This window comes from Syngnathus leptorhynchus, chromosome 17 (assembly GCF_054491065.1).
Source record: "Syngnathus leptorhynchus isolate UIUO chromosome 17, UIUO_Slep, whole genome shotgun sequence".
Classification (NCBI taxonomy): domain Eukaryota; kingdom Metazoa; phylum Chordata; class Actinopteri; order Syngnathiformes; family Syngnathidae; genus Syngnathus; species Syngnathus leptorhynchus.
This window is the reverse complement of record NC_141211.1, coordinates 6473480-6501233: the sequence shown is the minus strand read 5'-3', so window position 1 is coordinate 6501233 and position 27754 is coordinate 6473480. Positions and strand designations below refer to the sequence as shown.

Sequence of the window (27754 nt, the reverse complement as noted above, 5' to 3'; positions counted from 1 at the left end):
TTCCATCGTTGAAAGTACACAAAATTGGCAGCGGACAGCAAAATGATACACAATTTCAATATCACATTTCAGTGGTTAAAGTAACAACAAAAAGCACATATCTATCTGCATGTCAACATTGTTTAGTTCTCCAACCGCCTGCCAAACATTCCACTACATTAAAATTTAAAGAGGAAAAAAAAAACGTCAATACACAAATGATCCAAAACTGGCACTGTGCTCTCATTTTGTACTTTTTAGTAAAAATGTCCATTAAAGTAGATTAGTTTGGTGCGTAACAATCTGCCTTTTTTTTTTTTTTTTAAACACCCAAATATGCAAAGTTTTTACACAAGGCAAAATCAACAAATCAGGAAAAAATAAGCACAGGTTACAACATTCAAGTGAACTGAATTAATGTTTTACATTTACACATGAAATCCTATCCACAGGAACACACAAGTATGTACAGTGATGCTTAGAGCCGCACACTTTTGTCTTGCTGTGCGCTTGACCCAGCGTATCAAAGTCCCAGGAAATTAATTACTGTACCCAATAAAATATAGTACATACCTAAGGGCTACTCCCAGTGACACACGGTGTCACACACATTAGGCATCTCCCCCCCCCCCTTTCATTTAAATAAAACTGTTTTCAAAATATACATTTGATATTTAATTTACATTCAAGGTAGAGATACAATTTGTATCAACAAGTAAAAGTCAATTCTAGACATTTGTGGCTTGGTTGTTTGCGGCACTTACAAAAGAAGGAATGCGGGGGACACTGAACTAGTACGAGAAAATCTTTTTCACAAAGCTGAATCATATTAGACCAAGTTGTTTTTTCCGAGTTTTTGGCTCTCGGGTACAGCCTGGAGAACAAGTTCGAATTGAATCGAGAAAAAAAAAAAAAAAAAAGATTGTTTTGTGGACATCTTGTGATTTGATATCCATTTTATGGAGAGAAAATTTCCTCAAATAGTGGCTTCTGCTGGAATACATTGTGCCCAAATTAATTGTGCATTGCATTTCAAAAAATAAACGCCATTAATGCCTCTTTCTTAAAAAAAAAAAAAAAAAAAGGGGGGGGCTTGTTGACGTATAATTTATTATCATTTGTTGAAATTGATAAATCATTGTTGACTATTGTAGTTGAGTTCAAAATGCATTCCAGCCTACTATATGAGGAAATATGGTAATCTGGTTGAAACTGGATCAGATCTGACCTTGCTGAATAAAACACAATCATTCCAATTGAGCTGTGATGTTGCTCGAGATAAGATTATGTAGTCATCAGTGCAATTAAGTCACTAACCATAGTTGTTCTTTTTTTTTTCTCTCTATCGCTTCACACCAAAAACATTTTCTTGGAATGTGTGACAAAATAACTAGCTCAAAGGAGGGGGGGGGTGGCACGCAAACGTTGAGCCAAATGCCAGAAACAACGGCGACAGCAGCCTTGCAATCTGATTGTTTCATATGAAGAAACATTTAGGCAGTTTGTTTTCACCTTCTCATGAATAGACAAGCTGGACGAAAGTAGCCTTGTCCCTTTTCATGAAAAAAAAAAAAAAAGCAAAGCCCCAAAAATTATTTGGACTATACACATTCATTTTTTTTCTTTTTTTATGTTTATACACGCAAGTTTTATCTAACATTAGAGATGAATCTATATTTTTTTAAAGACTCACCATTGAGAAAAATAATCGAACTCACATAAATTCCCAATTAAAGAGTAATACCACTTTATGTGCAAAATCTGTGTGGCACTTTGGTATTTTGTAGTTCCGTTTGAGGCGCTCATACAGATTTACTCAAGTGGCATTTCCCTTTAAAAGCATTTCGAGCGTCACCTTGCAGTTGGGCTGGCTTTAGATGATACCCGTGACCTTTTCCTGCAGTGTTATCTTGAAGTTCAAAATCCCTAATTGTACAATTTGAAATAGAATTTTTGTAAAAAAATCTAGTCCAAAATTCAAACGCTTACACTATAACTGTTTAAGGCCCACACTTGTAGCAATTAGCTTTGAATGCTAATGTCAACACATCATCATGTAAAGCCACCCAAAAGACACCCATTGCTAAACAACTCAAGGTGCATACTTTGAACATACAAAGTTTTACAATGCAGTTTTCACGACTGCAACTTTATATACACGTACAAGTTTTCACAAAATATATCGCTATTAGAAGAAGATAGACGCTTGCCAACAGTGACCACTGTCTTTTTTTTTGGCCAGTGAAGTGAAAAAGTGAAAGCATCCTGAGAGCAATGCGCTGCAAGGCACAGCCAAACTGTAATCGAGCCATCCACTCTCACAATAAAAGCCAAACATCATAAACATGCTTTCTTGCATTCGCGTCACTTCTTTGTTTTTCTTAATAATTATACAACCTCTCCAGTCATGGATGGATTTTTAATCTATCCATGTAAATATGACAAGCAAAGCCGTGTGCAAACTTGATGGCAAACATTTTTTTCCCCAGTAATTTTTTTTTACTATATATGCATTGTGATCGTCCATCTTAGTGTCATATTTTTACTACATCTAGTTTACCGTTTATTCGTTTCACAACTGCTTTGCAGCTTTTTAATAATATAATAGCACTGACTGACTTCAAAGTAAATTGTAAGTGGGCTTGGAAATACCTCAAGAATAGTCTTCAAGCTAAAGCCCACCAAAAATAATAGCCGTCCCACCTTTGTGTGAAGTCAGCCCATGTAAGTGCATGTAAAAGTAGTCTTTGATAGAAATGAGCAACAAACAGCTCCACTGACAACCTCAAAAAGTTCAGAGATCATTCTTTTTTCTTTTTTTTTTTTTTTAAGATCACATACTATATGTAGCCTGGGAATAAAAAAACAAACAAAAAAACAAGTGTTATTGTGATAACATCGTATTTGCGATGGGCCACAGAAACACCCAAGTACTTCATTCATAGAGAATCGTTTCTCTAATTTTAAAAAATCAGAGCGCTGTATCTAAAAGCCTAAAATACATAATATATATTATTTTCACAAGTAATCTGACAAAAGAAATACAACCGGAAATGAGAAATAATCCCAATTATGTGAAGCAAAATGAAATGTGACGTCAAAATAATGACCGATTATTTTTTTTTGGCATTATTTAGCAGCTTATAAATGACTGAAATAATGGCTTTTGTGTGATTTATATGTACATAGATATAGACGTGTGCACCTGTGGATACAAGACAAATCTCTTTTTGGCTTGCTTTGTGCACGGTCGAATTCTACCAAAATATTTGCTTTGTGAAACTGAGAAAATAGATTTCTGAGATAGTGCTTTACGTTTGAAAGTAGGAGGCTTCAGTGACAAAGACGTTCATTGAAGAAGACTAACGCGTGAGGTCATTCAGATATAAGGCCATTAAATATTATAGTTCATGCTTGGAGGTATGTGTGTACCTCCCTCTTACTCGTGTTAAAACAAATGAACACACCAAGATAAATCTGTTATTTACAGCAGAGGCAAAGCTAAAGAAACTTATTAATATTTGTACTGCACCGCAAACATTCACAGCACATCCATATGACCTGAACAGGATGTCTTAATGTGGATAGAACATAGATAGTGTTCATTAAAGGGGAAGTCAACCTCAAAATTTCCTTTACTATATTGTTGCTTGCGCCCCCACTAGTCTAAACACGGTATTCCGATTAATATTGCGTTTGCGGAATATGAGTTAAGAAGCAAAATTCATCCTATGTTATCCAGCTCAGGGGGCGGCCATTTTGCCTCTTTGGCAACTTTGATGTCATTTTCGGTCGACAGCGAGTAGCAAAATGGCCGCCACCTCAGATAAAAACAGTTGTATTTTGCCTACATTCTTTCAGAAACATAACATTAATCAGAGCACCGTATTTTGACTAGTTAGGCTGCACAGAACATACTACAAAGACATTGATTTCCCCTTTAAATGAATCCAAATGCTAAAAAGCAGCAACTGGTGTCATGTTGCCAGGTGGGTCAAAGATTGAAACCAAATGACACATTTTACATAAGTGCAACCCCAAAAGACGTTGCAGGAGAAAGTCCTTCTATTTAAAAATCTCATATGCTATTTTAAAAATTGAAAGGAAACTTGGCTCCTGGTCAGGTGTGATAGACGTGTTATGGAAAAAAATACAAGTGTCCTTTTACAAATGCACTACACTTTATATAAATGTAGCCTTTTATGTCTTACAATTGTGTTTAAAAAATGTCAGACAAACTTTATCTATGCTGTTGATTTAATGTCGTCTTGCTGATGGAAAACCAGAGATCTGGATTTTGCAGCAGAGACATTAAAAAAAAAAAAAAAAAGAACTCCTGAGGGCAAATGTTGCACATTTGGCAACATTTATCAAGTGCCTGTCTTTGCAACCAAAATGCTCAAATCTTTGTACTAAATTTCCACCTTAGTGACAAGACCTCAAATTTGTAACAATGACAGCTGCCAGTTGTTGGGGGTCTGTCAAATGTGGGTTCTTCTCCATCACCGAATGGACCACGTAAGCGGGAAAAATGTTGCAAAGGTTCCGATATGTTTGATACTGGTGCTCTGGGACGACATACCGTTCTTGGTGTTCCGCCGCAGCTGAGGCCTCCCACGGCACGTTCCAAATTTGCTCCATTTTGTCAGGCATGCTGCGGACCATGACCCGCTCGCAGCACGGCATCAGGCTGCTGCTCAGAGGGTACGAGTGATATCCGTAAGACTCGTTTCCGCAGGGGAGGGGGTCCCAGCTCGCGTGCTGCTCGCGGCACAGCGGCGGTCTCCTCTGTCTCATGGGGTTGCTGTCGTACAACCTGGAATCGGATATGCTGTCCATACGGGTCATGCCGAGAGAGCGCGTCGGCTGCGAGGACAGCGGCGGGAGGACGTTCTGAGCCACGGGGTAGTCCCCGGGGCAGCTCGACCTGGCCCCCACCGCCACGTGCTGTATGTGCGGGGCCAAATGAGGGGCAGGCTGCTTCCGCGGACCCTGCTTGGGCTCCTCGGGCCCGTAACTTTGCACCCTCGTGAGCGCTTCGTGCCGAAAAGCGAAAGTCTGCATTCTCCCCGTTGCCGGAGACTGCTGCTGGCCCTTCATGCTCTCCTCCAAGCTCCCGTCCACAGAGCTGGGGTACATGTCACCGTAAGAGGGGAAGGAGTCACTGTTAGAGTGGCTGAGGCAGGACTCGGCGCAGTGGCTGCGAGTTCTCTGGCACGCCACGTGCTCGTGCTCCATGCTACAGAAACTGTCGACGTTGTGCATACTGCTCATGCTCATGTTTGAGAAGTCACTGTGCAGTGAATAATAGCCGTGGTCGCTGACCGAGTCATACTTTGGGAACTGTTCGCTGTATGTCACCGAAGCGCCGTGACTGTTGGTTACCAAAATGGGAGGGTACTGCACACTGGACATGTGCTCCAGCGAACTGTGCGAGAACTGTAAAGAACCTGGCACCGGGCTGCTGGCGGAACGCGTGTTCAAGGCCCCGGCCGCGTGGCTCTTGACGGGCTGCATGGTTGGCACGCTGAGAGCGGTCACAAGGGAAGGCACTGAATTGGTCTCAGACTTCCTCATGACCGAAAGGCTTTCTGGAGACTCGCAGGCCACCGAGCGGATGCTCGGGTCCGACTGGCGTTTGGGCGCCACGCGTTTGACTTCAGAGTTGCCGTCCCTGGTCACCATCGCCGGCCCCGTGCCGTATTTGGCTAAGGCCCCCTCGCTCATTGTCTTGACTGCGGAGAGTTTGGCGAAGGCCCGCAATTCGTCAGCCACCGACCGCAACGGCTGATTGACTCGCTCCGGATGATAATATTTGCACTTGTGTCCGTATGTGCACTTTTTGCCTTTTTAAGGACACAAAGAATCAAGTCAGCAAGAAACAAATCGACTCAGTCCAAAAAAAAAAAAATGGAGTGACTCACCATAGGGGCATGGTTGTTTTTTATGCTCTGGGACAACAGGACGCTTGCGGAGGAAATTTTCCAAACTCGGACCATGTCTTCCCAGTGGATCATCAGGTGGCATAAATCTAAAAAAAAAACAAAAACATCCAAATGTCATTTGTATATTTCAAGCATCTCATGATTTTGTGTTGACTCGAACAACAGCTCCTTACTTGTCATTGACGAATGAATACATTAGGAGTCGTTCCTCGATGAACTTCTTCCACTCTGGTTTTTCATTTTGCAAGTCTCTGTAGTTGTCGTTGGACACGATAATTCCATCAGAATCATAAGCCAGCTTCACTATGAAGCGATCGTCATAGCACACCACTCTTCTGCCTTGGACCCTCCGAGATGGGGTGAAAACCAAGATCTTCTCTTTTTCGAGCTTGCGTAAAATTTCTTGATCTGTGAGGGCAAATATAGCTACTTTTTACTAACTTTTTTTTTTTCATACAACTTCCCAACCCAAAACATGTTTGGTTAACACTTTTCCTACCTGTAATGAGGGCATCAGGCCTAGATTGCTCTTTTCTCCATGCTGGTACAAACACAGTGATGTCTTTGTGTCCTTTCTCTATGAACCATTCGACAGCAAGTTGGATACCACGGCAAGAGAAAACTTCTTTGTTTCCATGGCTGAAACCAAAAAAAAAAATAATTCTCATGAGCTCCCATACAAAGTTGTTTCCCCTCATATTAACATATCAACTCAGTAAAACTTGTTTGCATCTTACCTCATTGCCACATTTGATCCATCGATGACAATCGGCCTGAGGTTATCGTAAGGGTCCACGGGTTCCTCTTCCACAGACACTTCGGGACTAACAGTCTCTTTAACGCACGGCGTGAGCGACAACGACGCCGATGCGGTGGCCGCCGCCGTGCTGCAAGGTTGACTTTCGGGCTCCACTTTGTTCCCGAGTCTCACCAGCTCAGCAAGAATGTCATTAATGAGAGCAGCGGCCCCCACTTTACTGAGCACCATCTCCACCTGCTCTCCAGAGTAGCCCAGCTTCAACGCAAAGTCCATTTTTGTCTGGTAATCTTTCTTACTGGCCGCTTTGACGGCTGATCCCGCTGCGGTTTCATCCTCACGGGAATCTTGCACCGTGCTACTCTGGGAAAAACTGGGCCGATCCAGGCACGGAGAACGACACAGCTGCCGATGGGGCTTTGTCACCACCGCCAAAGGCTCCCACTGTTTGCTGCTGCTGCTGCTGTTCACCTGAGCCTTCTGCCGCAGCTGCTCCTCAGCGTCACTATCCGAACTGTTTCCATCCTCGGGCTCGTCGGCGGCATGCCGGTCCCTGCTCGAATCAATGTTCTCCTCCCTGCATGGGTGCTTTTCCATTTTGAGCCTCTCCGACGCAGAACATACTGTCACGTTTGCTTCAACACTTTGGATTTACGCCCCATGCTTCGTCCTCACCTCAGATCCAACCAAGGAATCATGTTCATTGCTAGACTTTGAAAAACTCCTCGAGTCGGACCGAAAGATTGCGCTCTTCCCTGTGTGAACTACTTAAACCTGAGAGAGAGCAAAAAAAAAAAATACAAAATTGGTTATACAGTGGCCAAATATAATTCATTATAAACAGACATTGTGCCTTGAAAGTCAGAATACAAAATAACAGAGAAATCTGAATACTGTAATACAACCTAGTTGTACTTCTTAAAAACAATTTGGATTGTTTAATTAAATCACGTTTCTCTTGTCGTTGATATGCAGCGAGATTATTACCAAATAGGAAAATGTGAATATTCAGAAAGCGACAACACCAGCGTTCTGAAAAAACATTCTAACCTTTTCCCACGTCACGTTGACAATTGCACTTTTCAATCAATGTGTTGTGACCATTACATAATACAATTTTAGATTCATACATGTGCAGTACAACAAAAACAGCCAACCAGCATCACTATCCCGGTGGATAAGGGAAAGAAAGAGAATAATGAAACGGACCACAAATATTTTCCTCTTCCTGCAGTCTATTGCTTTTTTAAATAATAGAAAAAAAAAGCAAGCATAGTCTGTTAATGTACTGTAGAACAGCCCTCGCCTTGAAGCACAAAAGCAACATTGAAGGCAGACACGCATGAGTGCATAGAACCTGAGACAGTGTGGGCTGATCAGTGTGCATCAATGTGCCGCCAGCCCTCTCAGCGACTGAACATTGCTTGGCAACTCATCTGTTATGTTCAATGAGTGCACAGCTTACAGCACAAAATATGTTTTGTTACAGACCAAAAAATCTAAATCAACTTAGTAACGAGCCAGTTTAGGTGGAGAGCAGATACAACACTGCCAGATTCAAGAGGCGCAGCCCATGATGTGTGTTGCCTAGCAACACGGCCGTGTCATCAGCTAACTCCTTTTTACAAGTCACGACTAAGGCAAACACAGCTCATCATCTCTCTTCAGGCAACCAGTAAATGCATACTTCCAAATACACTACTCTTTGCATTGTAACTCTTGAGGCAGCATGATCCTTAATAAGAAAAAATGGACTTTACTCCACACATTTTTGTCTCAAGCAACCATTTTAGCAGAGCCCAATGTAAATTAAATAAAATATTCAGGAACAGGAAATGGAAATTCATTCCAGAAAATGCAGAAGGTAGTGAATTTTACAAGCTTTGCATTTCTTTAACGACGGTAATAAAACATATTTCAGTGTTCCAATCGCTTTATAATAATAATAATAATAATAATAATTGGATCATCTTTGCATTGGAGGGTTTCATTAGGTGGTTTGTTTTACATTGACTGGGATCCAAAATGGACATCTTCAGATTTATTCCCTATCCTCTATTTAGTGAATTTGCTACTTTGTAGTATTGTTTGAATAGGTACAGTGGTCACTTGCAGTGGGAGCTATCATACAAACATAGCTAAATGTCATTCTTTGTATTGTTTTATAAGATATAAACTGCTGAACACATGAATGCAAAAGTATTGAATATAGCAAATCCATCAGCTGACAATGATGTACATTCCAATTATGTGAAATCAATAATGCAATTAACTTAATGCCTGAGTATTGTTCAACCTTCAAACTGAGATTGGAAAATAAGATTTTCAAACTATTTTGAGGTAACTTCAACATTTGATAGCAATTCAACAAGGTTAAACTGGCACTGTACTGCAAACTAAAACCAAAATAATGAACAAATTATGAAATCAATTTTTCTAATAGTATCAATTGAAACTTACCTAGTCATCATCCAATCACATTATGATCTCCTCAAATTTGTTTAAATCACGCTGAATAATATATTGACTTATTCGTTCAAAGATGAGTGTAGATTGAATGAATTATATTTTAAGCCGGAATGATTGACCCTGATGATTTGGTATAGCAATACTAGCATGATTCAAAGTTGTCGATTCCCCACTAGAACCGGATATTAATAGACTAATGATATAAAGAATATCAACGAGTCACGGCTTGTACTTTAAATAGAAACTTCGGTTACTTTGATAGCATTAATTTTCAAACGTGTTACGATGTAATGCACGTCAATAACAACGTTGTATCATGTCATCCAAAACAAGAACATCGCGCCTTTCAATGCATGGTAAACATAAAACCACAGGAGAGTACATATATATATATTTTAATGCATAGATTATTTTAGATTACACTTTTACACACAAGTAATCGTTTTAACATTTATTTAGGCCCTGAGTTAGCACGGGCTTGCGAAGCTGCTCTGTGGACACTTAGCCAGCTGGTGTCAACATGTTAGCCACATCTATTAACTAGATTAGCTTTCTTTGATTACTAATTTTTTTAATGGTTAAAAAGTAGCCCGACGAGCAGCCACCAGGAGGAGTTGGTAGTTGAACTACGCACCACGACAAGCAGTTGTCTGCACATCAGCCAATGAATAGCTCCAGATGCTAACTTTAACATACGCTTGCGAGCGTGTGTTAGCTTTTAGCTGACGCGCTCCTGCTAACATTTTCCTCGTAACTTGAGATAAAGTTATCAAAAATATCATCTTACACTGCGTCGAAGTTGCGGCGACACAGCAGGGACTCGTGCGGGTGCAAAGGAGCGCACGTAACTAGGCGCGATCGTTGCCATGCAGCAGGAGCAGGCTCACCATGTTGCTGTCATCCTCCTCGCCCGCTCCACGGATGTTTGGCTGTCATTGGCGCTGCTCTGCTGTCGCAGTTTTGCTCAAGGTTGCCAGATCACGAGAGGGATGCTCGCTGATGACACCTCAGCGCGCTCCTTCCACAATGTAGGGGCGCAGATAGGATTTTGGAACTGGGGGGGGGGGGGGGGTACCACCATATATCCTTTACACTGAAAATCTGTTGTAGATTTCTTATTTCAAATCATGGCAAAGGAACATTAGCCATCTATTTTAGTCTGTTTTAAGTGCGGGGGACAGATTGTGGTCCAAACTGCAGAGGGACATGTGCAAATCAAAAAAATAAAGTGTATACTCTTCACACTGAGGTGTGTTGAGGAACTTCATTAGGACAAAATGAGTATTTTGCCACCCTCTTTTGGCATCTCTATGTAACTGCACTACAGTTTCTCATTATTCAGATGAGTTCATTTGTAACAAAATGAAGTCAAAGCTAGATTTAGGGATAACTAGCTTTAGTGATGTGGATTTCATTCTTTAAACTTGAATCACTCTTCGAGTCAAGAATACACTTAAGAAAAAGATGAGTGGGACAATAGACGGAAAAATACCGAAACGGGAAAATGCAAATGCTGTAAGTTTTTGTTTGTTTGTTTATTTTAAGGCAGTGTTCACATTGACAAAACATTTTGTTTCAAAATAACAGATAAGACAGAAGACAAATTTTGACAACATTTTCTTACAAGGTACAAACAGCTGAGAATATAAATACAAAACATTCCATGACATTTGTCATCCAACCAAAGAAGCATGAAAAAAAAACGATATGAAAGTGAGGCAGGGCTTTCTATTCAAACCACATTCCTTGATTCTAATGCAATCATTTGCATAAATTGTGCCAGTATTCTGCTTTTTGCACCAAACGGGCAGTCAAGCAATATTCCACTCATGTGTTAACACAAATAACCCAGCTTCATCCTACTTTACTATCTACACTAACAGTAGTTGAATGTGCAAGAACTATATGACTCCATCTTTGCTTTTTCAACACAATCTAAACTAACCTTCCGTACTCTCCACCAAAATGACTAAATTAAAACGACTAAAAGCCTCTTCACCCTTAAATGAGATGAGCCCCCAAAAAAACACACGGTAGAATCAAGTAAACAATTTAAGAGGCAACTGGTGTTAAATGCAAACCAGGCTGATGAGAAGCCTTCAGAGTAACATAGATGAAACCTGGCGATACATGAGATTGTTTTGTTGTAAAACATACTTGGTAATACCAAAACACCAGCATTCATTCCTCCAATGAAACCATTAACAATTTAGCTTTCTCAATTCAGCATGACTGTGTTTAATTTTTTTTTTTTATGCGGCACGTTTCAAATGAATTGTTCAAGTAAGTAGTCATCACTAAAAGTAACAAACACAGCAATCGATGGCACGTTATTATTGAGAACTTTTCAATTTCAGGGTCATTTTGTTGCGGGCGGGTCTTCCGTTAGCACGTTAGCTATTCTTTCCCTACTGGCTGCCGTCAGTCTGCTTTGACTAAACTGCATATAGGAGTGCAAATCAGCAGCGGCTTTGCGTAACGGATCCACACCGGTATCCATTCCTGAATAACCAAAGGTGCTATGAGGTAAACAATACGTTTGCAAGGGGAGGTGGCACGGCCGACTGTAAAGCTCTGCGTCTCGTGACGTTCCGTCATCGGACGTTGTCACGTCAGAGTGAAAGTGGCCTTCGTTGTCGGGTAAGCCCCTGCTGAATGAATCGGAAAAAGTGTTCTGTTTCTCAACTGTATGTGTTCCGTCGTCATGGCGCAAAGAAAGGCTTAAAGCCATTTCTGAGCGACTTTGCCACGGTAAGGACGTAGCGCCGTCTCGAACCTCTGACGTGAGTCCATTCTTTTTATAATAAGCCAGAGGATCACTCTCTGGATCTCTTTCAGATTGAGGACGGGAAATGTTAGCAGCTCTGCTTTCTCTGTACGCGGCGGGCATCTGCAACTGAAGGCTTTCCGTGTCCAGAGACCGACTCCTCCTGTCTAGGGACAAGGGATTAGACATGGACTGGCTTAGTCTTGTAAGGCCAAGGTGTCGTGGGAGACTGGCGATGGCCCACGTGCTGCTGATCAGACTCTGCTCGTACAGATCTAACATTTGATAGTCACATTCGGCAAAAGCATCTTTTTGGAGGTAGCTGTCTTCAAAGTCCTGATAGGGTGATGAAATGTCCTCCTCCAGTTCCATGTGAATCTGCTCCTCATATTCCCCCTCGTTATGCGCGTCCACCACATCGAACGTGACGATGGTCGGTAAGGCCTCCATGTTTGGGGTGAAGGCGCTGCTGGTCTCCAAGACGTCCACGTTTGCGTTGTGCAACTCGCATAACATCTGAGAGCTTTTCTCGTAGTCTACCAGCGCTTGGGAGAAACAAACAGTTTGGCAACTATCGGGTTTGTTTTCTTCTGGATGGTGCTCTTTGGATGTTTTCAAATCTGGGTCAGATGTCATTGACACGTACCTCGTCTTACAGTCGACATTCACGGAAGTCGGCAGTCTAGTTTTACTTTCGCTGTGAGGACTGATGAGACTCTCGTCAGTCGCAAACAGTTCATAGAGGGCATCGCCGCTGTAACTGTCCCTGGGTAATGTGTTATTCTGCCTTAGTCGGTCTGTCCGGTCCTGTCCTTCATCTGGACCCGGGGTAGTTGAATCGTAGTAGCCCTCATCACTATTAGGAACTGACTCTTGATGCTCACTTTGAGGTGTCAACACATCAGCTGAAGTGTTGATGGTGCTAGCTTGCTGTGCGCCGTTACTGTCCGCTAAGTCCATATTGTGCGAGGACGACGTGCTAGCAGTCGGAGTCATGCGGTCCCGGTTGCAAGGACAGTGAAGTTCCTCGGATGCGTTGGTTTCCCAGAAATCATGAAGACACTGTTCGTCTAAATCTTCAGGGGAGGCCATTTCTTCACCACCACCTTGGTAGGTGAGAAAGCAGGAGGTCCGTTTCCCTCCGTTTCTATTTCTTTCTCCGGTAACAGGAGCATCTGTGATGCTGTCAACCTCTTGATCGGCAATGATGTCTCCGCAACCGGTGAGTGAATCGAAGCTCTTAAGCGAGGCGACCTCACTGTAAATCAGATTGAGTTGATCGGATGAGCCGGCGGGTGTTTCGGACTTCAACGTCGGCTCGGGCATCATCTCAAGTGACAGACAAGGCTCGCTAGCATTTTCTTTGTATTCACTGGAAACCACAGCCATCAAATTGATTTCATCTATTTGATCAACGCACGACTGATTACCGCACTCAATTGTTGCGCTTTCTTGGTCGGAACTTTTCTCTAAGATTACGACTTGTGTGTCATTACATTCGGGTACCAGTGAAGTAGCACACATGGAATTTGTCAAATCAGGCACGTCCGGTTCAGATTCCAGGCACTGTGTGACATCGGGGTTGTTCTGGACAGGAGACTGAGGAGGAGACATTGCAGTCAGCTCCGTTTTAACCAAACTATCATTTCGATGGTTTTTGTGATGTTTAAAACTACTAAAAAAACTTTTCAAACCCCGTTTCTGTCTAGTGAGCGACTGCGATTTCTGTTCACTGGGGAAACAACATTCATTGCTATGAAGAGCTTCAGGACAGTCACTACTACAGTACTCGAAATCGCCAGTGGAGGCGGAGTCACCTCTCAGGTTGTCATTATGACTTATTTGGCTTAGCCCATCATGAGTTTTGCTTTTGTAAATTCCCTTCTTGTTCTGGTTTTTACTCCTCCCGCCAAAAAAGCTTGGTAAGAGACACATGCTTTTGCGAACTCCAAAGAATGAAAGCGCAGTCCTAAATCTCCCAGATTTTTGAGCTTTCACTGTCGAAGTTGCTTTATCTGGAAGATGCTCCTCTGTAATGTCAGGAGGGCCGCACTTAGAGAGTGATTCCGAAATACTCTCCAAGTCCCCGGTGTCACTTGGGATCCTGTCAGCGTCGCGAGAAGCCATGGCTAGCTTGTTTACATGCCTTTTTTTTTGGGACGTTGTTTCAGCTGATTGTTGACACACAGCAGTGTGGTTCACTCTTTTTGCTTCTTCATCTATCCATCAGGAGTCCTGCAATGAAAAATTTGTTACCATTACTTTGCTGTTTTGTCCATTAAACAACCAAAAATATTACACCTCTCCCCAAAAATAAAATACTTAAAAAAAACTCTGATAAAATCTGAAAATAGGCAAAAGTCAATTATCTGGCTATGAATGGTGTCTGCTTTTCGTTTCACTGAACAGTGTCCTATTTGGGATAATATCGAAGTAAATAATAATAATAATAATAAATGTGCTACATAGACATAAATGTGCTGCACAGGTTCAACTGCAAATAAAACTAAAACAAGGTACAACATTGATAATGAGAGAACATAAAAGACGATTTCAAACAAACCAAAATACGTTTCTAATGCAACAGGCTATAACGACGTAGCAGTTGAAGTCATCATATTCGACGCAGGCTTGGCTAAAATACACGATTATGCACAAACCTACTATATCTAAACATAATGCAAAGATGTGCTGACTTAAATCGCATCGTCAATTCTATATTGACGTTTATGGAAAGACGAACTATACAGTACATCAAATATGTATTGTAATTGCATAGTAAACACACTTACCAGCTTCAAACCAAAATCTCCCCCAATCACGTACCCCAACGCAACATCTCTGGCATCACTAACTTTATCTTAATTCCTCACATCAAACGTTCGTTTTCAACCGAGATTGCAAGCTTGCACGATTTGTTGCTTTCGCTAGCAGCTGCTGCTTGCTAACAGAAAATCCGTCACCAGTGTGTAAATTCCACAGTTCGTGACCGCACGGTGTCTCACGATAGGTGACGGCAATCCAGCATATTGGGAGAAATATCGTGCAAATAAGCAGGGGAGGTGTCGTTGTTGTGATTAATCAGGTTATTGCGTGCTGATTTCACATGAGACGTTCTGCAGAGATGCCAAAACCTGCACAACAGTTCGCGTAGTCCTTACGGCGCATGTTTGTGACGCAACATGTGAACCTCTGCTTATTATACTGTTATAACCAACACATACACACGCCCGCGCAAAACTGTGAAGTATATTGAACACAAACGTCTCCGCACATCGTACACGTTTTCATCCTTTTAATAACTTACAAAATAATCACAGTGAGGAGAAAAAAAAAAGAATAATTTACTTGTCACATTTTTTTAACGTTGTGTCATTATCAATGCAGGTTAAATAAGCAGTTATGAATATTTATGAGCAGAATTGCTGTGGTGTGGTTTGGTCCTTCACAAAGAAATGCAAAACTATTACGCTACATTTCAAATCAATGAGAACTAATAAAACAGATTTGCTTTCATTTTTTTCCCCTCCAGTGCAAGTTGAAGATGCTGAAGTTTTTTTTCTTTCAAACCAACCAAATGTGCTGATATTTTTCATTGTGACTTTCTCGACTTATGTTTTAGACTGTCGCACATCTATCCATTCCATCTTGGTGTTTTGTAGTGCCTGAGTCTTCTTCTCATCAACCTGCACGTAATCTACCCGATGTTCATCAGAAAGAAGAGGCTTCTGTGGAGACACATGAGGAGGAGGAGGTGAAGATCAAAACTAAGGTCATGTTGAGTCACGCTATTACGCTTGCGTCATTGTACCTTCTGTACAGGAGAAGGAGAAGCCGAATTGAAATCCAATGATAAATAGTCAAGGTTGGATCTTCTTGCCCAAGGTTGAACAACTCCTTCGACGTTGAGGGAGAAGCGTTGTCTTGACTCCTGCTGTCAGAAAAATAGCTGAGAAATGTTCCAAGTTCATGGTATGTTAAAAAAAAAATCTGTTACACAAGAAAAAATGACAAAGCATAAATGGTGGGATTCATGTGATTTCTCGGGATATGCACAATTTTATCCAATACCATCCCTAAAATATTTTTCTAGTCAGCCAATTTAGGCAAATTAGTTTTGAAATTGTTGTCCTCTTTTTGTTTTTGTTTTCCTTTGCAAGCCTTTAAGACACTGAATTTGATAGTTGGAGATTTTTAGAATTATAATTATGTTAAAATTGTGCAACCTACACGTTTTGATTCATATTTTACCATTGTGGCCCATTTTGCATCTTCTTCATCTCTTGAATTGTCCCCGTTCTCAAAGCTTCCTTTATAAGATAAACACGTTCCAGAAAAGCTGAAACTACAGCAAAAAATTTTTGAAATAAATACAAAAAATATATAATAATATATAAAAAAAAACATAAAAATAAATCCATATAAAAAATATTGACTATATCTTGTGTTAAAACAATGCTAGTTCTAAAAAAAAAAAAACGGATCACAATTTCAACAGCTATGTTCACAAATGGCACAAGATGCATCAATAACCGTGAAAATGCAAGTTCCAATCAGTCTCACCACGAATCAGTCTTTGTTCTGCTGAAAGGATGATGAGCGGGACATTCAGTGATTGTAGAGAGGCCTCTCAAATCAAGAGGTGGCGGTCGAGCTGTGAATCCAGATAGGACAACAAGGTCATAAACATGGTCTGAAATGCAAACAGAGTTCTGAATTTTGCATTTACAATGATCTATTTTTAGCAAAGCGCTACCAAGACAACTCTCAAATGTCTGCAGTGTCTTATGCGCACGATTCAAAACATTCGGTCCAAGCACGGTCACGCTCACCTCTCCTTAAACAAGGTTTGAGATGACGGTGGATCGGAGGAGGTGCAAATTCTCCCGGTTGGCACACGAGGGAGCTGAGAGTCTTGGTGGCCTTGACTTTTTTGTTTGTATCGGGCACGCTGATGGGGCTCATGGGAATGTAAGCATCACCTTCAACAACGCTGACACGTGATGGTGTGGAAACCATGGCGACGTAGGACTCGTCTTGCTGGCTTTGGTTGTGCCATGATTGTCTTACCACATTCAGAGTCTGCCATCTGTTTCCTGTTGATCTGCTGTCAGCATCTGGTAAAAAAAAAAAAAAAAAATGCTATAGGCACATTATTTCCCCATTTAGCCACATCAGTTTGAATCTTAGCCTAAGATGACTTTTAATCGGACTCTCCTATCAAAACATACCAATTGTGAAATGGTCCAGGCTTGACAAAGATGTCCGTCGGAAAAGCGGCGCAACGTGTTTTGGGCAATGCCGTGCACTCATTGCCCTCGGCCTGCGAATGCCTTCATCGGGCAGATGGTTGGGCTTAGGTGGCAGCGGAGGAGGTGTTTGCTTGTCCTTGGCGGCCTCAAATGACGCACGGGAGTATGGTTGATCAAACTGGAAGACGCTCATAGCGCAGAGATGGAGTGGAGATGAGGAGGAAGGTGGCGCTAGGGCTGTGCATGGCGCGCTCAGAGGAGGGTTGCTCATGAAGGGAGATGGACTGAGGCGGAATTGAGAAATGCAGTGAAAAGATGACGAGCCACTGCAGGGAGGCGACGGCACAATGTCCTTGAAAACATCTTCTGTCGATTTCTGCTCCAAAGAAGTCTCAGAATTTGAAAAGCTGTTATGTCTGCGGATATAAGATTGTCAAAATCAATGGCAATGCAAAATCTGAACTTCATTCATCTTTTTGGGGGAAATTTGACATGCCTGCAAGTGCTTCCACTTCCTGTTCCGCATTGGGACAAGACAAGATAATCGGGTGGGTGACTGGAGCCCTGTTGACTTGATAGAGACACCCGGTCGGAATTGTCACTTAACGGCTGAAGTGATGCTGGGGTGTGAGGAAATCCTTCTTCAGAGCTCCCTGTTGACAAAAAAAAAAAGTGGCACTGAGAATGTACTAGCACAAAGGTGACAAGAGTGACACCAAAAGGCAAAATGGTGCAACTCAAGCAAAAAAAAAAAAATCAGATTTTTCAAGAGCATTGGAATTTTTTACATTATATAATAATGGTCAGCACTCTCTTTCTTTTTTTTTCTTATCCCTTTTTATTGTCGGACAGGCTTAAGAGCTACAATTATTTCGAATGTACTTCACCTCCTTCCTCATGGTTGCCAAACTGACAAATGTGACTGATGCTACTGATCCAAACGTTCATCTCCTCTTCAGTCTTGGCCACCAAGTAGAACATACGAACAGAGGTCTTCACCACGAAGAGATGCTTTTCTTGGAAGTCACGTTTTATCCCCAGTTGTCCGTTCAGCATTTCCACCTTGCACTCTTTCAGGTCAATGATACGGATTGGCTTTTTGGAACTTTTACTTTGGTAGTACTCCAGCACATCGGGGTTCCCGCTCATGCGACCTCTTCGTAGGACAAACCAACGTTTTCTCCATGCCTACAAGGAGAGAAGGTGAGACCTGATTAGGGAACAAAATTCCATTGTATTGTCTCCGAATACAGTAGTGCAACCCTATCAGCACCTTTTTAGTCATGACCAGTCATGGGAACTAGATCACAGCTTACTTAGCAACTTTAAAATACATTTGTTTTTGATACGGTCACCAGGCGGAACCTTTAACTCAAATTCCCCCACATAGAAGAGGAAGTTTGCTGTTTTCAGAACAACAGACTTCTACAGAATGGATGATTGATTGGAAACAATACTGAGAAGAATTTGATGTGCGTTCTAAATCTACACGTATGTTAACACTTAACTTCACACTTGGTTTTGCGGCTTCATTTACAAGAACTTTTTTTCTTCTTTGTGTTGGGGTTATCTGCTTATCTGCTCTTGCATGTCAGTTGGTGCCAGGAAGTGTTATGACAAACCACAATTACTACCAACACTGCCCAATTTATAGTTAATGATGATGATGTTGATGATGGGTGTGTTTCTAATTTATTCAATTTGTAACTAAAGGTCAACCATGTACAATTTAACATAGAAGGTAGGAACAGCATTCCTTACCACTCCTTTGTGTCACCTTATTCTATTCCACCCAGATAAGAGATATTTTCATAGTGGGTTAGAATATTTGAATAAAGCACATGGGACTCATCAACATGTATGGAATCTGTCATCTGTCACAAGCAGAACTGCTCTGCTGTCCTTCAATAAGTTTCTTTTTCTCTTCAGCCGCATTTGTTTTGACGAAATTCCCTCCTCCTCTTTGCACAGAGGAAGTGCAAGCAGCCCATCAAAAAGCGGGACTATTTCTGCTTGCTGCTCATGACTGATGTCTGGTTGGGGCTGACATGACTTCCCATGTTTCACAATACACAGGCTCCCCTGCACCAAAAAACATGCAGTGAGTGGCTAAGCCCAAGATCACATGACCCCAACAACTGCATGCCGGTCAAGGCGATGTACTGTTTCGATTTTGTTTGTTACATGAGTTGTTGGCCATAATATGTCATTTATTGCTTGTATCATCATTACATGTGGTTATCAGAACAAGAAAGAGTTTGAATGGCAAATATGAGACTAGATGGACATGTTTCAAATCCATATTACAATATATACGGTATAGTAGCCACACACATGCTCACACATCATACCCCCCCACACACACACACTAGCAGGAGCCTTAATAGCACAGGGTGGCATTTATACTATTAAGCTGCTGCAGTGGTATGAGACAAAAAGACAAAAACAAGTGTCCGGTGTGTGTATCTACTCACAAATCGCTTGAGTTTCTTCTCCGGGGGTGATTTAATGAGCCAGCCAGTGCAGACCACATCCCCAGCACTCATCTTGACTGCAGAGCGTGTCGTCCTTTGCTGCTGCTGTAGCTGCTGCTGCTGCTGTTGCTGCTGCTGCTGTTGCTGCTGCTGCTGCTGTTGCTGCTGCTGCTGCTGTTGTTGCTGTGAAACTGAGAGCAAGCATATCCTGTGTTCTGGTATTCAGCCCAGCCACTCCAAAAGGAGGAAGTCAAAAAACTGATTACACTGACTGAGAGAAGGGGAGTGAGAGAATCATCTGTTTATGTTACCAAGAAGGGATGAACCTTTTCAAGTAAAAACTGAAGGAGGAGATGGTTAGGTTGTACTAAAAAAAAAAAGAGAAATGTGATACCCTGCTGTTGAAAGACTTCATTCTGAATGCATCATTTGCTTTCTCCTTGTACCTGACATTTTAGAATATCTTTGCGTATGTATGACATCAAATGAGTTCTTTTGCATGGCATTGCTGAAGGTTAAATATCAGGAAAATTCAAGAAATTGGGGGGGAAATAGCTATTGAATATAAAAATCACAATAGTAAGTTGTATCTCTTGCTGTCCATGTTGTCTACCCACTGTAACATTTCACATGCATCTGCATTCTTCATGTTTTCTAATGTATTTGTATATATCAGGATATCTTGTACAGCACATGTGGTACCCCAAAAAGATAAGTATAACACCTGTTTTTAAAGTATATAATTCCAAGAGTAATGTTGAGCGTTTATGAAAATTGATCCAATATTGTCTGTATCATTATATTTTAATTCACGTTTATTTACATTTATTTTATAACAGTTTTTTTTTTGATTGTATTTTATTTTTTCATTTTTATAAGAAAAGTAAGTCCATTATTATCATAGTATTTATATTTCAACCACTAGGATACCCCAGTGAGGAAGTCTCCACCATATCCCTACTTCCAATGTAGACGTTTACCGCTCAAATATGGCTGCCGTTACACGCATGCGAAGTAGCGCTCACGGGGCGGGTTGCGGCATGACGGACGCTCAACAAGAAAACTACGACCTCATTGGCTCAGAGTGGACGTCGCGCTGGTTTTGACCAATCAAAACACTTCTTAATATTAACGACGTTACGCCAAAGATCTTCAAAGAAGAGATTCTGTCTGTGAGTGTAACTCAAAGATCACTCAGCGCTCAACTATTTTTGACAAAACATTTATCGTCTCTCTGTTATGGTTTTAATAATGAAAAATAAAAAGGTGGATGAATTAAATTCCCAACTTTGTGGGCATATATTTAACCTAGCAAGTCACGGCTCCATCTTTAGTCATCAGCTTTCCTCGTCGCGTTCCTCTTGAGCGCTAGAAGCTCTTTACAATTACCCATGATTCTCCTGCAACGTATGACCTGTCTCTGGCCTTGTGCAGCGCGGCTGGTTGCAGAATTGAGCAAGCGGCGTTAGGATTAGGTTAACTAATTAGCATTGGTGCACCTACCTGACAGGTCGGCAAGTGACGAAGGAATTGATAACAGGGAAGTTGCAACAATGCTCAAATGTAGAACCGTGTGGAGAAAGCTTGCTCCTCTTGCCAGAGCCTCGTCAACACTGTGTCGGCAAAATGTGAGGAGGACAGGTATGCAAAAAACTTGACACATTTGCTTACATTATTCTCTTTGCTCACACAATAATTTGGGCCACTTGATTAACGGTACTTGTTATTGCGTCATGTCTTCTCATTTCGTTCATTTTGCAATTTGGATAACCAATCTGGTAAATGTTAGGTCGATGTATGACCTTCAATTCACCGGGAAAGAGCGAAAGTAGCCACCAAGCGAACAGCGATATTGCCTGAAGTTGATACAATTTCATATTTTCAGAATCTGAGTTATGCCTGACTAAAAATGTCACTGATTACACGAGCCAATTTGAGATTTAATCCCGTAATCCAACAAAACATTATTATTGTGGTTGTAGTGTACAGAGGCGTGACAACTGTTTCTACTGTTGTGAATATATATGGTCTTGTGAATATTCATGATGGGTTAATCATTTTTGTAAAGGCCCAATTTTGATACAGATGCTCAATTTTGTGGTCTGAGTATCTCTTGTAGCACAAATACTGTACACCGGTCTTTCATAAATCACATTATCCCCAAATACTTATGATTTAAAGACTTGATGGCATTTGTGAAAACCGATCAAGTTTTTTTTTTTCAGGTTTGCATAATGCCGGAATACCTGCACATGTACCTGGGGCTCATATGGCGACAGGGCCTGTAGGAGGTGGTGGAGAAAATCAGCTGTATGTCCTCCTGGTTGGAGCAACCTGCCTTGGTGGAGCAATATACGTGAGTGAGCTCACCTCCACAGTTATGGCTGTGCACATTTGTGCAATGTTTGTCAGTAGAGGTGCTTTAATGGGACGTCTGCTGTTTCTGTAGGCGTACAGAACTGTTAAAGGCGACCAGAAAAGATATGAAGAACGAATTGCAGAAATTGCATCTCGATCACATCGAAGCACTCAACAAGCAACCACCGGCGTCCAGATAGAAACTCCTGGTTAGAACATTTGATTTTTACTGCTGTTGATTGTTGTCGCAACCAAACTTCTAATCAAGAATATTTATACTACACTCTTGTTTTTTGTAGCCGCAGAGACCGTTGAAACAGAACGTGAGTGTTTAAGTTTAATTTGACACTCAAAAGTGACCGTTGTGTTTGTAAATGGAGCGCAGAGCTGGTTGTGTTAAGTTCTACAGACGTACTATTTGTTTGTTTCGCAGCTGTTCCGGAGTCAGAACCTCAAGCTACACCTTCCTCAGAAGAGCCGAGCCCTGTCGCGCCTGAAGCTGAGACAGCAGCCTCCTCGAGTGAAGCGCCTGAACTTCCCCAAGGTTATTTGCTGACTTTTCTATTTGATGTGAAATGTGGTCTCGTGTCTAAAAGGTTTGATTCATTTAATATTTATATGACTAATATTTTTGAAATCGAATTTCCATTCCACCATAAACTCATATTGCTCTTTAGTGATACTATATTGTGACACCAAGTGGTCAATTTGGGTAATGCAATTTCAATGGAATTTAACCAAAACGATCTCTTTAAAAATTACTTTAAGAGTTAATGTAATAAATTGTCTTAAATGATGACAATTTGACTTATTTGCATTATTTGCGATGGGAAATTTTGTTTTGAAATTTGAACAATTGAAACATTAGCCAGCAAGGATGGTGTTAGTATACCACTGACAATAATGTGAAAATAAAATACATGAAAAAAAATATTGGCCAGCATTCCTGAATGAAGTTTTATCTTCACTTTTGGATATCGCTTTTATACACGAGTACCATGAATGCCTTGTACACTCAGTCTGGTACACTGCATGCAGTACTTATTCCTTTTTTATGCATATTATTTTATTTCGTGATCTGTGCCTTTTCCCTCCTCACACTTAACCTTTCCAGTCATTTCCTTTTATAAGTGCATTTGAATGAACCTAGTGTATTAACCTTTCCTAGTTGCAGTCGCTGACTTTGTACACCTGGTGAACAGGGTCCACGTGGTTTTCCTATCCTGATATCAATTGCATCTTTTCTGTGTCATAGTTTGACCGTTTTCTTGTTGTGTTTGTTTCCAATGTTGAACATATCATCTTTGGACGTGGCTGGAAGTTGCAATTCCAAATGCAATACCACTGCATTTGGTTTAAAAGGGAACTCCAAATGTTTAACTTAGTAAAAAAATGTGCCATGACACACAGATTAACTTGAACCCTTCAGCTTCCAGCTATGATGATGAGGCATGCTCTTGTATTCATTTTATCTAGGTGAGCAAATGCATGCAACTTTGTGATCACCCCTTTGAAATAGTAGTCTTATGTCTTAATTGGTGCTATGGATCGCCCCGACAACAGACGAGCCTGTGTTAGAAGCAGCACCAGAAGAAGCAGCAGTAGAAGCACCCGCTGAGTCGCTAGTTGAAGAGGGTAAGACATCAAGGATTCAACATATCCCATTTGTGAACAGGGCTGTGCCAACAATTGAGCTGCATTGACTGATACAGTAAAAAAAAAAAAATGTGTCTAAATCGGTGCTATGGATCGCCCCGACAACAGACGAACCTGTGTTAGAAGCAGCACCAGAAGAAGCAGCAGCAGAAGCACCCGCTGAGTCGCCAGTTGAGGAGGGTAAGACATCAAGGATTCAACATATCCCATTTGTGAACGAGGCTGTGCCAACAATTGAGTTGCCTGTATTGACTGAGACAGTAAAAAAAACAAAAAAACTCCAATCTCAGTCACAGGCTAATAACTAATTCTACCACTATACTACCAGAAGCCCCGCCCCCTTCCGAGCCAGACCCAGCCCAACTAACTGAGCCGTCCCCGGCGCCTGTTGTGGAGAGTGGTAAGCGCCTCGGCGTCCTGCGCAAGGAAACCTGTGACATACACTTGCGATGTTTTTTGATTTTGTCCTAACTACTGACTGCGGACAGAACCCGCAGAAGCTGAAAGCCCCGCAGCTGAGCCGTCTGAGCCGCAGGCTGAAGTGGTGGCAGAGAGTGGTAAGATTTGATTCCAGCAACGTTGGGAGCAGAAATGGGAGGGGAGGTTCTGATTTTTTTTTTTTTTATGATAGGTTCTCTGCCTTTTTCTCTTCAGACTAACTTTTTCTCAGTCCACAGGTTAATTTCTCTACACTCCTAACAGGTTTATCGGCAACAGGTCGTCTACCGTTCTCTGACTCTTTCTTTCTTTGTCTTGCTAGCTGAAGGACTCAAAACTGAGGAGCCTTCACCCTCACTTCCCGCACATGCCCCTTACCTCCTGATTGGTGGTGGGACGGCCTCCTTCGCCGCTGCCCGCTCCATTCGAGCCAGAGACCCCGGAGCCCGCGTGAGTTTTACTTTCTGCTTCAAAGCGGCTTCCTGTCCTTTGTTTGTTACTAAAAACGCGGCGTCTACAAACAGGTTTTGATTGTGACGGACGAGCCGGACCTCCCGTACATGAGACCGCCCTTGTCCAAAGAGCTGTGGTTCTCTGACGACCCCACTGTGACAGAAACACTACGTTTCAAGCAGTGGAATGGAAAAGAACGAAGGCATGTCGCTCAAGTTGTGTACACACCAGGAAAAATGAACTGAGACCTTGCACGACAGTTAAAAGATGACATTGACGGTACTTGATTTTTTTTTTTGCAGTATTTACTTTCAACCACCATCGTTCTACATTACTCCAGAAGAACTGAGTACTGCAGAAAATGGTGGCGTGGCAGTTCTCGCAAGCAAAAAGGTTGGTTGTGGAGTTCACTTGATGAAAATTGCGCTGATCTGATTTTTAACCAAAAAAAAATGTCATTCGAGGTTGTCCACATGGATGTGAGGGGAAACAAAGTAAAACTAGACGACGACACTGAGATCTCATACGACAAGTGCTTGATTGCCACAGGTTTGCCTCTCCACCATATGTCCTCTGAGCCACTGTTTGCGCTATGTAAAAGCTAATTTCATTTTATCCAAGGCGGCATTCCGAGAAATTTGCAAGTTATTGACCGAGCAGGAGAGGAGGTGAAGCAGAAGACGACTTTATTCCGTAAGGTCAGTGTATAGAGGTCGCCAGAGGTCAGGACACTACCTAAAGTCATAAAACAAAGCAACAACAATGTTCTACATTTTCACCACTCCAGATTGATGACTTCCGGACTTTAGATAAAGTCTCCAGAAACATCAAGTCCATCACAGTCATCGGAGGCGGCTTCTTGGGCAGCGAGCTGGCGTGTGCCCTCGGCAGACGATGTAAGACCAAAATAATGATGGAGGAGAAAACACTTGATTCATCTTGATTGTGACTTGTCCCATTTCAGCTCAGGATTCCGATCTGGAGGTGATCCAGATGTTCCCCGAGAAGGGCAACATGGGCAAAGTTTTACCCGAGTATCTCAGCAACTGGACGACAGAAAAAGTCAAAACAGGTTTGCTTCTCTTTTGCTTTGTAGCTTCTTCTAAATCTACTCCTGGAAGCACTTTTTTTCAACATGAAATAATAAAAAAATTTATTTTATCCAGAGGGTGTGAAAGTCATCCCCGAAGCTCTCGTCAAATCTGTGACATGCAAAGATGATCAGTTAGAAATAAAACTCAAGGATGGTCGATTGGTAAGTCCAGTGCAAATTCAGACAGTTTAAAAAAAAAAAAAAAACTTAATCATGTTTTACATCATAGGTAAAAACAGATCACGTGGTTGCAGCTGTTGGCCTGGAACCCAACGTTGACCTTGCCAAGTCGGCAGGTCTGGAGGTGGACTCGGACTTTGGTGGCTATCGTGTCAATGCCGAGCTGCAAGCTCGGTCCAACATTTGGGTGGTAGGTTAATCATTGAAAACTACTGGGTCATTTAACTACTCGTCAGTAATTATTAACAACAGTGCAAATGTCTTTTTTTTTTTTGAGTCAACTAAAAATGATTGCTTAAATTATAAATGGCGCCATTATTACACTGAGGAATTAGCCATGAGCTTTGAATGTCAAACCTATGCTTGTGACTTTAGCGCCCTCTTGAGATGAATTCACGTCATGATACCCCCCCCAAAAAAATAAAACACCACCATGCTCTCTGCACTTTCTTAATTCAGGCGGGAGATGCCGCTTGTTTCTACGACATAAGGCTTGGCCGCAGACGGGTGGAGCACCACGACCACGCCGTTGTCAGCGGCCGACTGGCGGGGGAGAACATGACAGGAGCCAACAAGCCTTACTGGCATCAGTCGATGTTCTGGTACGTACCACTGTACGGTATTCCCTGCTCCTGATAGCTGGTGATTGCACCATAACTGTGTTGTTTCAAAAGATTAGAACTAGCATGCGCTAGAGGAGCATAAGATTGTGTAAATGACTCTTTGAATAGTTGAAATGCCGTTTCAGGGCTTAAAAGCATCAGGAGTTGCTATCAGGAGGCTGCGTTGCATAGGTCGAAAACATTTTTGGGGGTGGATTTCACCTAGATAGACATTTGTTAAGTCTCGGTGTCCAAATATTGTGTAATAGGAGTGACCTGGGTCCTGACGTAGGATATGAGGCCATTGGGATTGTGGACAGCAGTTTGCCCACCGTGGGGGTCTTTGCCAAAGCCACAGCCAAGGATACACCCAAAGCTGCCACGGAGAAGTCTGGTATGAGCAATCATATGTTCAAATATATTAGTTGAGAAGCAAGTGATTAACTTGTGTTCTGAAATTGTGCTGCAGGAACCGGTATCCGCTCAGAGAGCGAAACTGAGGACGTGGCATCGAGCCCCGTGGCTTCCTCCACATCTGCTCCCGCTGAGACGCACAAAGACGACTACGGCAAAGGAGTCATTTTCTACCTGCGAGACAAAGTGGTGGTGGGCATCATCCTGTGGAACGTTTTCAACCGAATGCCCATCGCAAGAAAGGTCAGATGTCCCCCACACACACACACACACACACAAAAACGTCATTCCAAGACTGTGGAATTGATTTATTCAAAAGCATCTTTTTGTTTTTGTAGATTATCAAGGATGGAGAGGAACACGCCGATCTAAACGAGGTGGCTAAACTGTTTAACATCCACGAAGATTAGGACAACAAAGACCAGTGAGAAAAGAAGTGACATTTTGTGAACTTGCAGTATCCCATCAGTTATGTAAATTGTGATTCCATTGAATTATTTTCATACTACACCTGAAATTTCTATTTCTTGTCCGTAATCCCTACTCCTGCCCTTAAAAAAAAAACAGAAAAAACCTGTCACGCCTTGGTACAAACGTTTTCTCTGGCCAAGTCTTGGTCACAGTGTAATGGTCACAAAACAGCTGCTTGTTTGGGAGAAAGGCTGAAATAAAAATCTATTTTTAAATCGGAGTTATCCCTTTATTCTCGCGCGGCACTAATGTGCGATGCGCTGACCTCAAGGGATCGTTGAGGCAAAGAGACGTAGGCAAAGCCACCCTGGTCTCGTGTCCATCCATAAACAATCAAATCAGCATGTGTAAGAGTCAAATCCGCTGCAAGCGTAGACTTTGGACATCTTGACCTACTTACAGTATGTTGTCTGGAGGTGACAATGCTCAAGCATGCAGAAATGTCT

The 27754-nt window shown here is 41.9% G+C and overlaps 4 protein-coding genes across 6 annotated transcripts; 1 reads left to right on the top strand and 3 right to left on the bottom strand.

Annotated features, from left to right (window-relative positions):
* Positions 1 to 881: 881 nt before the first annotated feature.
* zc3h12b (zinc finger CCCH-type containing 12B) lies at positions 882 to 10082 on the bottom strand. Its single transcript, XM_085936239.1, has 6 exons — positions 9938 to 10082; positions 6662 to 7455; positions 6424 to 6563; positions 6098 to 6332; positions 5904 to 6010; positions 882 to 5825 (listed from the first exon to the last, which is right to left on the bottom strand). Exons 2-6 carry the CDS (start codon positions 7276 to 7278, stop codon positions 4405 to 4407), a joined length of 2520 nt encoding a protein of 839 aa, XP_085792365.1. The 5' UTR covers positions 7279 to 7455; positions 9938 to 10082; the 3' UTR covers positions 882 to 4404.
* A 591-nt stretch (positions 10083 to 10673) lies between these two features.
* On the bottom strand, positions 10674 to 15070 carry LOC147043460 (APC membrane recruitment protein 1-like). The gene is made up of 2 exons (XM_085935883.1): positions 14710 to 15070; positions 10674 to 14152 (listed from the first exon to the last, which is right to left on the bottom strand). The coding sequence occupies exon 2, from the start codon at positions 14042 to 14044 to the stop codon at positions 11510 to 11512; it is 2535 nt and encodes an 844-aa protein (XP_085792009.1). The 5' UTR covers positions 14045 to 14152; positions 14710 to 15070; the 3' UTR covers positions 10674 to 11509.
* Positions 15071 to 15082: 12 nt separating this feature from the next.
* gab3 (GRB2 associated binding protein 3) lies at positions 15083 to 19810 on the bottom strand. Of its 2 annotated transcripts, none has more exons than XM_085935892.1 (9): positions 19644 to 19810; positions 18057 to 18357; positions 17666 to 17822; positions 17149 to 17585; positions 16750 to 17034; positions 16481 to 16571; positions 16148 to 16262; positions 15729 to 15848; positions 15083 to 15645 (listed from the first exon to the last, which is right to left on the bottom strand). In XM_085935892.1, exons 1-9 carry the CDS (start codon positions 19713 to 19715, stop codon positions 15529 to 15531), a joined length of 1695 nt encoding a protein of 564 aa, XP_085792018.1. In that variant the 5' UTR covers positions 19716 to 19810; the 3' UTR covers positions 15083 to 15528. The 2 variants fall into 2 exon arrangements, with proteins under 2 accessions (XP_085792018.1, XP_085792019.1); XM_085935893.1 differs by having other exon boundaries at positions 15085 to 15645; positions 16169 to 16262; positions 19644 to 19807.
* Positions 19811 to 20996: 1186 nt separating this feature from the next.
* aifm1 (apoptosis inducing factor mitochondrion associated 1) lies at positions 20997 to 27523 on the top strand. Of its 2 annotated transcripts, XM_085935885.1 has the most exons (22): positions 20997 to 21284; positions 21869 to 21999; positions 22093 to 22210; positions 22301 to 22324; positions 22435 to 22545; positions 23565 to 23636; positions 23766 to 23837; positions 23986 to 24057; positions 24146 to 24214; positions 24418 to 24545; positions 24620 to 24750; positions 24851 to 24941; positions 25013 to 25097; positions 25170 to 25246; positions 25336 to 25444; positions 25513 to 25620; positions 25715 to 25803; positions 25871 to 26011; positions 26281 to 26423; positions 26693 to 26817; positions 26893 to 27080; positions 27176 to 27523. In XM_085935885.1, the coding sequence occupies exons 1-22, from the start codon at positions 21197 to 21199 to the stop codon at positions 27245 to 27247; spliced, it is 2244 nt and encodes a 747-aa protein (XP_085792011.1). In that variant the 5' UTR covers positions 20997 to 21196; the 3' UTR covers positions 27248 to 27523. The 2 variants fall into 2 exon arrangements, with proteins under 2 accessions (XP_085792011.1, XP_085792012.1); XM_085935886.1 differs by lacking the exons at positions 23565 to 23636; positions 23766 to 23837; positions 23986 to 24057; positions 24146 to 24214 and having other exon boundaries at positions 21001 to 21284.
* The last annotated feature ends 231 nt before the right edge of the window (positions 27524 to 27754 follow it).

Bases quoted from the DNA above. Each gene is read 5' to 3' on its own strand.
- zc3h12b (XM_085936239.1), bottom strand. From the start codon at position 7,278: ATGGAAAAGCACCCATGCAGGGAGGAGAACATTGATTCGAGCAGGGAC. The intron at 6,564-6,661 runs GTAAGATGCAAA...TTTTGGTTTCAG, and splicing joins GGATCAAATGTGGCAATGAG to CCATGGAAACAAAGAAGTTT. The intron at 6,011-6,097 runs GTAAGGAGCTGT...TTTTTTTTTTAG, and splicing joins TATTCATTCGTCAATGACAA to ATTTATGCCACCTGATGATC.
- LOC147043460 (XM_085935883.1), bottom strand. From the start codon at position 14,044: ATGGCTTCTCGCGACGCTGACAGGATCCCAAGTGACACCGGGGACTTG.
- gab3 (XM_085935892.1), bottom strand. From the start codon at position 19,715: ATGAGTGCTGGGGATGTGGTCTGCACTGGCTGGCTCATTAAATCACCC. The intron at 18,358-19,643 runs GTGAGTAGATAC...CTCTCCTTGTAG, and splicing joins AGAAGAAACTCAAGCGATTT to GCATGGAGAAAACGTTGGTT. The intron at 17,823-18,056 runs GTGAAGTACATT...TTTTGTCAACAG, and splicing joins TGGCAACCATGAGGAAGGAG to GGAGCTCTGAAGAAGGATTT.
- aifm1 (XM_085935885.1), top strand. From the start codon at position 21,197: ATGCTCAAATGTAGAACCGTGTGGAGAAAGCTTGCTCCTCTTGCCAGA. The intron at 24,546-24,619 runs GTGAGTTTTACT...GTCTACAAACAG, and splicing joins CCAGAGACCCCGGAGCCCGC to GTTTTGATTGTGACGGACGA. The intron at 27,081-27,175 runs GTCAGATGTCCC...TTGTTTTTGTAG, and splicing joins GAATGCCCATCGCAAGAAAG to ATTATCAAGGATGGAGAGGA.